General features: G+C 42.3%; 1 protein-coding gene across 10 annotated transcripts in view; it reads left to right on the top strand.

Moving 5' to 3' along the window:
• FOXN3 (forkhead box N3) overlaps positions 1 to 13275 on the top strand; it is a 148862-nt gene that overhangs the window by 82180 nt on the left and 53407 nt on the right. For all 10 annotated transcript variants that reach the window (XR_012680218.1, XR_012680217.1, XR_012680216.1 and 7 more), the window contains exon 3: positions 197 to 333. Coding sequence is in view for 1 of the 10 variants with exons in the window: in XM_075192566.1 (XP_075048667.1) it covers positions 197 to 333 (137 nt within the window). In the remaining 9 variants the exon portion in view is untranslated. The remainder of the gene's footprint in view (positions 1 to 196; positions 334 to 13275) is intronic.

The raw sequence follows: 13275 nt of genomic DNA, 5'->3' as shown, positions 1-13275 counted from the left end.
TTATAGAAACGTTCCTAGTTCTTACTAAAGTCCATTTGGAGCCGTTTGTCTAGAATGCAGCTTTATTGCTGATATCTGTGTGTCTGGGGAACCTCTCTGTAATAAGCATGTATCACTTAGATGGGAGTTTGTGTGTAATAAGTTGAATATTCTGTTAATAAAAGTAACTTTGTTGTTTGTTTTTCTTGTGTTTCAGAGTATTGGAAAAGGATCTTTGTGGTGTATAGACCCTGAGTACAGACAGAACCTGATACAAGCCTTGAAAAAGACCCCATATCACCCGTACTCCCACGTGTTTAATACACCCCCCACCTCTCCTCAGGCATATCACAGGTAAGGCCGTCCGCACACTACCGTCCATATATATAGATTGTGGTAAATGGGATTGGCAGAGACCCCGAGGTGAGACTTACCAGCTGTGCGCCATGACTGGTCGCCGCAGTGACACACGGGCTCGTGTCTTCAGTGTAGAGGTTTGGGGGGATCTCGTAGGCTCAGGACACTTGCTGTGTGACTGCGATCATCTTAGACTCACTCTAGAGATTTGTATTCAGCCGTCTCTATGTAACCAGCAGTTCCCATTAACAATTAAACCTGTTTCGTTATGGTTACCTTGTGTTTGTTTGTTCATTGACTTCTCTGCTGTGAGGGAACAATGCTGGTGCCTTAAGGAAACCTACTTCTATCTGACTATTGTGCGGCCAGATGCACTTCTATAAGATGTGTTTCTATAGTACAGGGTGCAGGTATAATTATACTAGTGGTTTATAGAGGCTGTAATCCACTCTCTTCTCTTCACCTATAATGTTTTACTCTGAAGCCTAAAATGTGACTTATGCTGGTTCTCCAAGCCTTTAGCCCAGTTGGGGGTATTGTGTTTGTTTTAAAAGCAGTTACTGAAGTGAGTGTTAGAAAGAAATTGTTTGGGAAATGAGACAAGTATTACTCTGATAGGTTTTCTTAAGGAAGTCGATGAGCGTTTGACTTAAACACATGAGATGGGGAACGAAGGGTTACACTACAATTTTAATCCTGGCTACAATTCTAAATAGTTTATCATAGTCTGTTCTTGTCGTTTATTTCTGTTTCAGTGTATTAGGCATCTGCTTTCTAGGTAACTCACTCACATTTTGCAGCAAAACAATCTGGAACTATGTTGGGAAAGAATATTGTATCTTAAATCTATATTTATAATATGTGTAGGGCCTCAAATCCATCTAATACACAGACACAACCTCTGTTGGGCATCAGCTGGTCTCCTACGTGATACTGGTCGTTTCTTAGTAACATAAGTCTGCTAATAAAACTGTCCTATTTATGCTGCAAACCTCCTACTTCGGAATCGGCTGCATATCTGACATCTCGGCAGCAGAATCAGGAGCTCGATGCTCTACCTGACGCTGCGACGCCGCTATAGACTTTATGGCTTCATAACAAAATTTTAGTGGCTTCAGCATTGCAGCGAACTAGTTTTGCAAGTCTAATATTTGCTTCTGCAAGACGGAGCCCGGTGTGTGATCTGTTGTGGTTTTTTTTTTTCTATTCTATAAAGCCCGTTTAATGAAGTTTCTCCGTATCTCCGCGGAGAAGCATTCCTTCACATGCCCAGACAATCAATCTTTAGTGCGAGATGGGAAGAACAGCTGATCTTTAGGGGGAAGACTGCCGTAAGTCTGCCCTCGCAAAGGCGATTAGCGTGATGGGAGCCATGGCAACTGGAGCGTCGCCGTGGCAACGCATAGCGGAGACAGGTGCAGTTACATCACGAGGCTGTGAGTTGCCTGGCAAAAGAACAGACCATTAGCACGTATAACCACACAGTTGCCATGGCGACCAGTAACCCCACGTAGCGACGACAGTTGGCTGCCAGCCTTCTCCTTCCGAGATGTCTACCTGCTTTTGTCTTTTTTTTTATTTATTTTTTTCTGTGAAAATCAGAAGCGCCATGAGATATCCGATATGACAACTTGAGGTCAGCTAGCTTCAGGAGGAGAAGCCAGGGCTGAGGATTATCACAGGAGCCTGGGACGAAGTGCTCGGCGTGCAAAAGAAATTATATATATATATATATATATATATATATATATATATATATATATATATATATATATATATATATATATATATATATATATATATATACTATAACTGACCCCAAAATTTGCTTTCAGGACAGTAAAGATGTCCGTGACCTCGTATCTTCCATTGCATCTTCTGCAGTCCAAAAGATGGCCCCTGTGCGCTGAGCTGCTCCAACTCCTGATTTGCTGAGAGCATGGAGGCATAGAGTGTCAGCTCTTGGGGCCAGCGTCCTCTCATGTCTGTCCTAGTTTGTCCCTTATGCTGAATTGTTTCCGTATGATGTTGTTCTGTTAATCGCTTCCATGCATTTATTATTCTGCCCTGTACCGAAGTAAATGTCATGTTCACTGTTTTTATATATGTTACATCTGCAGTACTATGTCAAGCGGTATGGAAACTGGCGTCGTGCAAATAAACCATAATGGTTGGCCCACACAGGTCATAGTTACATTATTGCTGCTGTTATTATTAGTATTATTATTATTTTATTTATTTTTTTGTCAACAGAATCTGTATAGTAGAAATCCAATATTGATATGCTGCCCCTTTAAAAACTCTCTGGCACTTGTAGTTCACCGGTAGCTGCTGCTGAGCAAGCTTCGATATTGTAGTAATGGAGAATTTATGATCTATTTAGATCCAACAAAATGTATTGTTCTCCAAAATAGTTACCTTGGAAATAAATTAATTCAACCCGTACCATTGTGTTTCTGTGCATATTGGAGTAAATTCTATGTTGAACGCAACTTTTGCCGACGCAAACAGAAGTAGAATCCGTAACGTAGAATTTCTTACAGTTTTGTTTTCAACGTTGCTTTGTGAGCATATTTATGTCTTTGTAATGAATTATAAGTTGCACTTTCACTTGCAGCAGCAAAAATACTGAGAACTCACCATTAAATAAGATAATAAAATAAATATATGTTGGGCAGCAGGAGCCCCCCTCAGACCCGGCTGTGGGTGATAGGAATAATCTATAGATCCGATGCTTCTACTGTATATTGCAGATATATTTGTGTTGGGGGTTTTTTGTTTACACCGGAGTCTGAGCAGCCGCCGTCAGATATTCTCCAGGACTGTCATTTAGACGTCGATGCTGAAGGTGAAAAATAGAGGTTTCTTTATTGCACAATCAGCAAATGACTCTTTATATCTGAGTGCTGGAGGTTTAATTCCAGTAATGCCGGTAACACGATCTCCTTATGTTACAGCTTTCTATAAAAATAGCCGCACGCTGCGTTTTTGGTGTAAAATAAAGACCTATTATGGTAAAACTCAGCACATGGGAAATAAATCGGTGGATTTCTTAAACAACAACCACACACGGCGTAAGCGGTCATTATACGGCCGGTCTTCACGGTTACAGATGTCCTTTTTTGTTTTATCTTTTATGTTTTACTTTTTTTATAATATATTCTCAGCTGTTTTCTCTTACTAGAACTAAACTGAGCACTGTGCCCACTAATATCGCACGTTGTTTCTTTTACATTTTTAGTTTAAATACTGCTGACTTTCTGTCCAAAAAAAAAAATATTCCACATCATCAATGCAACTTTTTTTAATGTCAAAATTCTTCACAGAGATTTTTTGTTTGTATATATTTGTGTAAATTGCTGTGTTAGGGGCTTCCAGTGAACGTGTGGAATGGAATCCTATTGTCAGTTCTGGAGACTGAACGGCATTGGAACCTCACGTTGTCCGTTGACTTGTGGTGTTGGTGGACACGGGCTACCTACCACGTCTGACAAGCCAGGAACGATACACGCAACATGTTCCGGCTTCTGCAGCGTCCCGTGTGGACAGACCACACCAGGGCAAACGCAGGATTTGTAGAGAGGGGTTTCCACGCCACGCCACCAGTGGGCGTGACCAGCATGCATGGGGCGTGGCTATAATTTTAGACAGTGCTTGGCTGCTCTCCAACTCTTCCTATCCCTATAATATACATGGGCAATGCTGCGTTCAATACTTTTAGGTGCACGTAGTTCTCCCTTTTCAATCAGAGCTGTGTGAAGCGGGAGCAGCCACCTCAATTATACAGTGCCTCAGGCTTGGAGGGGGGTTTCCAGGCACTAGGACCCCCCCCCCCTGGTTTGCCTATGCACACGTAGACCTGTTCCCTAATATGACCAGTGTTGTACTCATATAGGCGAATATAAGTGTTCACTTATCCTTGTGGTGTTGTAGAGTGTTTTCTGGGACCTATTGCATTATAATATATATTCAGTCAGTCGCTTATCTAACGGGCACACAGCTTTGTCACAGCTACGGAACTGCGGCAACCAGTCACTGAATTGCGAGCAATGGGGTGTGCGTATGTGCGTGCAACGGGCGTTGGAGGAGATTTATCATTGTTCTTTCAGCACAAAGTTTATCTAAGTTTTTCATCTGTTATCTTAACCTGTAGGAGTTCAGTAACGTATCTCAGCTTGCAGCCTTTATTCCTGGGCCTTATGAACTTTAGAACATTATGAGGTCTATAAATGTCTGTGCGTATTCCCAGTATTGACGCCATCCATGTCTTACACCCTCATGTTTGTTGTTCATGTTTTGATACTAAAGAGAGATTTTTCTGGACAATGTGCAGTTTGCCTGCTCTTTCTCAGTAAAACCTAGCGATCTGCATGTTGCATTATTGGGAAACATTTGCTTAGAGTTGGCTTCTGTTTTTCATGATGCTTTGGCCACTAGGGGGCAGTGTCCTATTACTGTTTTTTGTTGTTGTTTTTTTTATGGAAAACTCAACATTGCAGAACAGATGGCGTCTTAAATTGTAATTAAACAAAAAAAAAATTTCTCTTACAGTCAAAAAAAGTTCAGGTTTCTATGCTCTAAGCAGAATATCCGGACATGCACCATGTTTGGAAATATATTTCATTGTGTGTTTTATAGACACTCTCGGCCTGTGGATATAAGATGGTTGCCTAGTTCTTATTTTCATCCCAGTATATAATAACTTTGCACTAACTGCTGTAACAAAAAACAGCTACCTTATACCACCAGCAAATCATTTGCCCCCAGAGGGGAAGTTAATAAACTTTTACTCTCAAAAATTGTAACCACAGTGCTACTTGTTGTTTAGGACATATCGTAGCCTATCTGGATATTTGTTTATTCAACCACTGACTGGAAAATTGAGAGAGATGATTTCAAAACATTTTGTCACAGAATGTTCTTTTTAAACTCTTCCTTTACAAGATTATTATAATTGGCCCCTCCCCCCGAATTTTGGCCACACCCTTTTCACAATGCTATGTTAGTCAAGGTTATGACAACTATGGTGCGATATACATTTTGTGAAAGCATTATAGGAGTTGCACTATGAAGTTGTGCATCTATACACATATTGTAAAATCACATTGCACAGATCAGATTACATATTTTATTTTTTTGCTACTCTGTGTTTTTGTCTGTGCATGGTTTAGTCAGTTGACCCCTCTTGTTTACATTGGGTGTATTTATGGAAGATCTGTGTAGAAGGCAGCCCTGCTCCCCCGTGAGCTATTCCAGAATTCTTTCACTGTGTAACGATAGAGAGGTCTTTGCAGACATAATGCTGAGGAAATACGGGTTTGCTGGCACCAATTAGCACTGTGATTACTGAAAGAGGATTGCAATTTCAGGGCTAAAAGGACGGGCAACGGGCAAAAGGATTTGAAATGAGATTATAGAATTAAAAAGCTCCTTGCTTTTGTTCCGTGTATAATGCGACGATTTCTCTCAAGTAAGTGAAACAATCCAGTTTGGAGATTGAAGTGGAAGATCAATGTCCTGTGGCTTTCTTCAAGCGTCTGCGTACGAGCGGACCTCCGCCAGGGGAAGGCGGTTTAAAGGCTTGCGGGCTGAAGACGTTTAATATGGAGCAGTTTGCGCAGGGATTAGAAGTAGAGACACTTGTACGTTTAAGGGGTCCCCCCTAATAAAATAATCGCCACTGCTTTAGAGTAGAGGCAGACGACCTGTGCATTTCCTGCTGCTGTAGAACTACAAGTACCATCATGCAAGTAGAGAGGTGCAGGCTGCTGAAAGCTTGTGTATGTTGTAGTAAAATTTCAAATAGGCCCTTAAATCGGCAATCCCATAAAAAGAAAAAGAAAAAGGGGGGGGGGATATGGTTTTGTTAACATCGCTGTGGCAGGCTATATCAAGAATTTTGGCATTTAACAGTATCCTTGGTTTTGTTTGTTCAGGCTGCAATTAATGATTTCTAATTCCGCAGTTACCACAGTGCAATATGACTACCATGGCAACCACAGTCACTCGGCACATGATAGAGTGAGCAGAGGCTTTAGAATACCTCTCTGAGCTCTGCCTGCACAGTAAAATCCTCCATCACCCTCCCCCTCCCCCTTCCCCCCCCCTCTGTCATTACATGACAGGCTGAGAATCTGTGTGGGTGACTGACAGCCATACTTTGAGATTTTGAAAGGGAGATAATTTGTAAGACAGCTAAGAAAAATGACCATCAGTTGCAGGATTAAAAGGTACTAATCTTGCTATTAAAAGATAAAACGTGAAAGATAAATCAAGGGATTGCTGCTTTAATATTTAGTATATAAAAATAAAAACCCTGAAATCCGATGGAAGTGTGTGTAATTCTTTGTTTTAGGGTGAAATGTTGTGATGTTTTCTAGTGTCAGGGGTAAGTAGGGGTTAATGAGCTGGATCTATAAGTATAGGCTGTCACCACAGGATATAATACACCTGTTTAATGTAAATACTGGCAGGGGAGAAACTGGAGCCACAAGGTTTGCTAAGTAACAGGAGCAGGAATAGATATTGGATGTCAGAGGTTAGGTGGGAAAAGCTGCAGCGATGGCCGACAATGATGTGTGTGTGTGTGTATGTATATGTATGTATATATATCTCTATTGAGTCTTTTGTTGCTTTGTAGATCTAATAATAAGCAGACAGGAAAAACTTTTTCTATAATTTTCATTATTTTTCCCAGACTTATTTAAATATATATGAAGGGCTGTTTCCAGGTGATATAGAGCTCTGGTTGTCTCCGCGTGGTGAAGGCTGACATGTTGTGGTCTCTTATCAATGAACTAGGGATGTGACACATCCCTAAGACATGGACAGTGGTTCCTAGTGGACTGATAGGTTGGCTCCTCCATTCAATCACTTCTTCTTAGTGAATAGATTTGTGCATTGATATGAATATTGGTGCTGCTCCCACTGCTACTAGGTTACTGGATTTTTAATTTCTTTGAAAACAAAACAAAGAACCTTTTATGTCTTGATATTTATGGTTTTGTGAAGTGGTTCAAAGAAAATAAAAACTAAACTCCATTTGCACTTGGATAGAGCCGAAAGTTTAGAGTTTGCGCAGAGACTACGCAGAGTATCGGTGTGAGGCTGCTCAATGTGTCAGAGGTGACACTGAACCTGGTATTCACCGGGATCAATATTCCCAACAGCTGCTGGGTTCTCACCGGTATAACAGCACAGCTGGTGGATTTCAGAGGGGAAAAACAGCTTTACAGTATATAATGGATTAGATGTATAATATATTTTGTATCGGTTATTTATATAGCACTAATCCTATCACGCAGCGCTGTGCAGAGAATATGTAATCATTCACATCAGTCCCCGCCCCATGGAGGCTTGCAATCTAAATTCTCCACCACTAAAACACACCATGCACGCGCTAGCGTCCATTTTGTCAGAAGTCAATTGACCTATCTATCATCATCATCAGCAGCTATTTAGCGCCACTAATTCCGCAGTGCTGTATGGAGAACTTGCATCAATCCCTGGAGCTTACAGTCTAAATTCGCTAACGCACTTTCACACGCACACATACACACGCACACAGACAAAGAGAGACAGGGTCAATTTAATAGCAGCCAATTAACCTACTAGTATGTTTTGGGAGTGTGGGACTGGAGGAAACCCACGCAAACATGGGGAGAACATACAAACCCTACAGAGATGGGTCTCATGACGAGCATTGTGACAATCGCACTCAAACTTGCGCTCGCTATGAAAAGAAAGTGGTGAATACGACCCTAGAAGCGCTGGCTCTTTCGCTTATGGCAGTGGACTCTGTCAGACTGATGATAAATAAAAGCATATACTCGTTACCTAGACAAATGGCCCTTTTGACCCCTGGTCTTCATTGCAATTTGCTGCTCCGAGTTATTGTCTCCACCAATGACTTTTAGCAGCCGTTTCCTAAACACAAACTACAATTCGAACTTTGTGTGAATGGGCAGAGATCTGCCGTCAGTGTCGCAGGAGTATAACCGGCCCTATGCCGCTGCCCGCAGAGCCTTCCCTGCTGTGTTTTTATTACTAAGGAGTGTGTGTATCGTTTGTTTCTTGTTATTTAGAGTCTGGTTTTACCAGGATGACTGGTTCACTGAACCTGACTGACCCCCAACTTTTTATTTACACCTCCCAGGGTATATTCCCAACAAGGCCCACATACACGCTATAAATCATGACAGGAATCCTTTAATATTAAGTAAAAATATTGACTAGACACCGACCTCCAACCTTCCCAGGACTGAGCTCTGACGCTTACGGCTGATTTCTAGGTAACCTTGAAAAGGATCCGTGTTCCTGTCACTACAGTTAGGAAAGTGCTGTGTTTTTGTTTTCCTTTAATTAGTGCTGATTGCTGCCCTGGTTCTTAGAATATCACAGACCCATGGTAGATTATTAGAGCCGTACTGAGATGCACGCTGCATGCTCTGCAGGAGACCTCGCTGTCTGCCTGGCACTGAGGAGGTTAATCACGTACTGGAAAATATAAATGGTTCCTTAGTCTGAGTGCTGAGGGGGGTGGGGGGAGATCTGTCCCCCTCATATTGCAGAGTATCTCCATAGAGACGCATACCAGTATTGTAAGATAATACGAAACATGTGTCTGAGCGGCACAGACAGAGGCCTACACACTGATCAGGACCCTGCTGCGCTAATGCAAACGGCGAGACCACAATCCAGTCAGAGACTGCCGTGGCTTCTCCCAACATACAGCCTAACAAATCACTTGGAAATAGAGCTCTCAATGAGTCTCCAGTTCCTATTGAATACTTAGACTGCCTACTTATGAATATTGGTTCAGGATACAAAATGGCCACCCCCACCGTATGTAGGTTAATTGTGTTTCAGCTACTTGTTATGGTCTTGTCGGACACTTAGATAATTTTAATTTTTCAACCACAATTTATTTTGACTGCATTTTCATCGCTTGTGTCCTGATATAAATAACATTGGCCTATCGCACTTGTACGTCCGTCATCTGACGAGCACTATATGGAAGCAGTCTAGTTGCTCAAACTATCTGCCAAACAAATAGATCTGAGCAGAGCTGGGTATAACCTACGCTGTGTTTCTGCAGATGCGATTTCTGTAACGATTTCACTAACGACTAAAAGTCCCGATGACCATGCAGATTCCTGTGTACACACCTACACCATTTACCTTCAGATCTATGATCTTCATCTCTCATAACCATCTGCTGAAAAGATCCTGACTCTGTACACTGTACAGATATCTGCCTACACTGCTGGTGGTGAGTGCGTACACACTGCCACATTTGTCTGACATCGTTCCACCGTTGATCGTTATTTTTAGGAAGTTTATAAAACCAAATCCACAAATGCCATGTGTTTATTGGCACAATAAAACATGATTGTGGGAGCGTACACACTCTTACAATATCTGAACAAACGGTCGTGAATCGCAGGGCCGTCTCTTCCATAGTGCACGATGGGCAGGTGCCCGGGGGCCCTGCAGCCCAGGGGGCCCGTCAGAGGCAGCTAAAAAAAAAAGTTCCTGAAAAAAAGAAGAAACTACTTACCTTGCTCTCAGCTGGCGATCCGGCTCCCTCCATGGTCTCCTCCTCCGTGCGGCGCTCGCAGTGCATGTCGGGCGTGACGTCATCACGTTCGCCCGACATCCATTGCAGCCCCCTGGGCTGCAGGGCATATATATATATATATATATATATATATATATATATATATAGGGGCCCTGGTGCACTGCTTTGCCCGGGGGCCCCAAATGTTGTTAAGAGGGCCCTGGTGAATCGTGATGTACACGATAACTGCACTTCCTGGCAGTAACCCTTTTTGAAGAACACAGAACAATAACTACCAGTCAACTGCAAAACAAATGTGAATGTCAATAAAAATGTATATAGTATCAAATATGTAATATAACACTATATTTAATCTTGTGTTTTTGGTTTAGTGGGTTATCAGGCCTCTTATACCCACTGGGTTTGTGTTTGCATTAAAAATAATGTGAAACGTGAGATACTAGTGTTTTTTTGTTTGTGTTCTTGAGGGCAGTGGAGGTGCTGGACCAATGTGTAATCACAAGTGAATAAAACAAGATGTTTGTAAAAATACAATTTACCTGAACACTGGTGTAAATATCACTGTGTTTGGGGCTTATATTGAGGTACAGAACTGGTTTGAGCTGGGGCTCGTAACTTTATCCAGAATTTTTCCACAGCAACATTTTCACTTTCTATGGGCATTAGATTTGACTATTTTTAAAATGCAAAAAGTAAGTTGTAATAAACTGTAGTGACTGTGAGGTGCTGGTAACTCTGCCACGTTACAGCAGTGCCTTTATCTCGCACACCACGTGCTGTGTGCACTATTTGTGATATCTTGTTACACACGTTTCTTCTAGATGTCAACGTGTCTGTTTGTGTTTTCAATAATGACTTTGTTAGAAGTGCAGTGAACACATTTCCATATCCCGTCTCCATCATTCACAGAGCGTCCATTGTATTCACTGGGTGGGTGCAGAGCCCGCTCTGCAGATCGTTCTGATGACAACTGATTAAAAAAAAAAAAGTGGATTTACAAGAATTTTGGATGTACCCCTTTAAGCATACATTTTAATTTAAAATGTGCACAGTTTAAGTTTATTGATTATATTAGTGTTGTGTACACCATGTGGAGACAGCTATTTTGTGAGCTGAACAATACAGGGAATGCAGCCTATCCAGTCACTAGGAACCAGTGACATCACTGAGAATGCAGCCTATCCAGTCACTAGGAACCAGTGACATCATTGAGAATGCAGCCTATCCAGTCACTAGGAACCAGTGACATCACTGAGAATGCAGCCTATCCAGTCACTAGGAACCAGTGACATCACTGAGAATGCAGCCTATCCAGTCACTAGGAACCAGTGACATCACTGAGAATGCAGCCTATCCAGTCACTAGGAACCAGTGACATCACTGAGAATGCAGCCTATCCAGTCACTAGGAACCAGTGACATCACTGAGAATGCAGCCTATCCAGTCACTAGGAACCAGTGACATCACTGAGAATGCAGCCTATCCAGTCACTAGGAACCAGTGACATCACTGAGAATGCAGCCTATCCAGTCACTAGGAACCAGTGACATCACTAAGGAACAAGATAACTATGGGCTTTGTAATATGTCTGCTACTATATGGATGGGTTGGATAAAGACATTACATTTTCAATAATAAACCTTTGGCTCACTTGCTTTCTTCTAGTCTTTACCTTCCTGTAAAGAGAAAAAGTTTGGATGCTCAATAATTCTCTAACCAGCAATGGGTGCAAACATTGCGGAGGGAAATTTACTTCAAGCTCAGACAGCAGCCTCTGGTAATCCAGGTTACATACATCTGCACATATCTGTACAACCCATTATAATAGTCTGATGATGTTTCTGCACCTTCATCCTGTAATCTGGGAGTCGTTGGTTCTCTCTTCATGTGACACATTGCAACTTTCACCTTGAAACCGATGTCTTCCAGGACGTAGATTGCCTGCGGCTCTTCTGTCTCACAGGCAGCGTTGTTGACTGTCGCTAAGCAACGCCATAATTGTAATATTTGCTGCTGTCAGCAGTCACTGCGCGCTCTGCTCTTGTTGACAAATGTAAGGAACCAATCTCCCGGATCCTGGACTATGCCAGTCGGGGGTCTGGCAGCTGCTGTGTGTTACCTGGCGAGGGGCTTGTTTAAAGACCCTGGTAACTAAAATGCCACATTCAGCCGTCCCACCCACTTGCTCAGAAATCTTGTTTGTGTAACGTGGTTCATGACCTTTCACCTGCACCTAAACCTGCTGGTTGCTGCTTGTCTGAGCTTCCTGTAGACTTCCCGGCAGTAAATCTCGTTTCTTTTACCTGGTGAAGCTGTTTAGTTGCTATGGTCCTCGGGGAGAGCTCAGCATTTGTTCAAAGGGTTTCTCATCAAAAATACATGGGGATATTGTGGCAGGCTGTTAGTCTTCTTTTCAGGATAGGAACAAACTACCCCCAGGCAGGGCCTTGTAGATTGAAATCTGTGGCACCTTATTCAAAGGGAATTTCAACATTTTCTTTACAGGAATATGCCAAGCACAGGGTGATATGTATTAGGTACTTTTGTTTGGCTGTCCCTCTGTGCAGGGTGTAAGTAAACTCACAGCGTTGTCTACACGGTGACGTTTTCAGTCCCTCGTCTGTGGGCTTGACCACACCCCCAGTGATGTCATGCACACGTCATGCCGCCACACTCTCCAGGTAGTGCATTATGGGGGATTATCGTATATCCGTGAGACTGACAGGTGTGCTCTGGGGTATGAGAATAGAAACCACGGCGCTATGGGTTATACTAACCTCTGTAAGTAGAATTAGGTTTCACGCAGTGTGGTTTGTTATGCAGAATGTGAACAACAAATGGATTTGATGTATTTTTGTGTTTTTAGTAGCATTTTAGAGCTTACATTCTCAATGTGCTTTACATGCGGTAAATGCAAACCATGGAACGAGTAGTGTTCCGGAAAATGCTACTGCGGTGCCAGTACAATGCTGGTGGTTATGATAGCACTAGAAACAATGGTTTATAATGTCCTGCGGATTTACATGTGTTTAAATCCTCATGTAATTGTATCTAAATACGCCAGTTGGTATGAGCGCTTGCGAGCACCGTTCTAGAAATACGGTAAAGTCTTATAACAAGAATCTAGAGGACAAGAGGCCCTTCACGCCACACATCTGATTCGCCCAGTGCACCAGACATAAATATATCCAGAGAGCACCTCTGTGTGCAGTTTTGAGGAAACTGGAATCAAATCGCTCTGCCTGTTGATATAACGATGTGGTTGAAAAGCACAGGATCCTAGGAACAAATAGCAAAGCATTAAATTATTTTAAAACAAAGTTAGAGAGCGTTGACAAGCCAGCCCATTCATTTAGGGG

The sequence above is a fragment of the Mixophyes fleayi genome, chromosome 12, assembly GCF_038048845.1.
Source record: "Mixophyes fleayi isolate aMixFle1 chromosome 12, aMixFle1.hap1, whole genome shotgun sequence".
Taxonomy (NCBI): Eukaryota; Metazoa; Chordata; class Amphibia; order Anura; family Limnodynastidae; genus Mixophyes; species Mixophyes fleayi.
The sequence above is the reverse complement of the archived record's forward strand: the minus strand, read 5'-3'. Positions and strand labels throughout refer to the sequence as shown.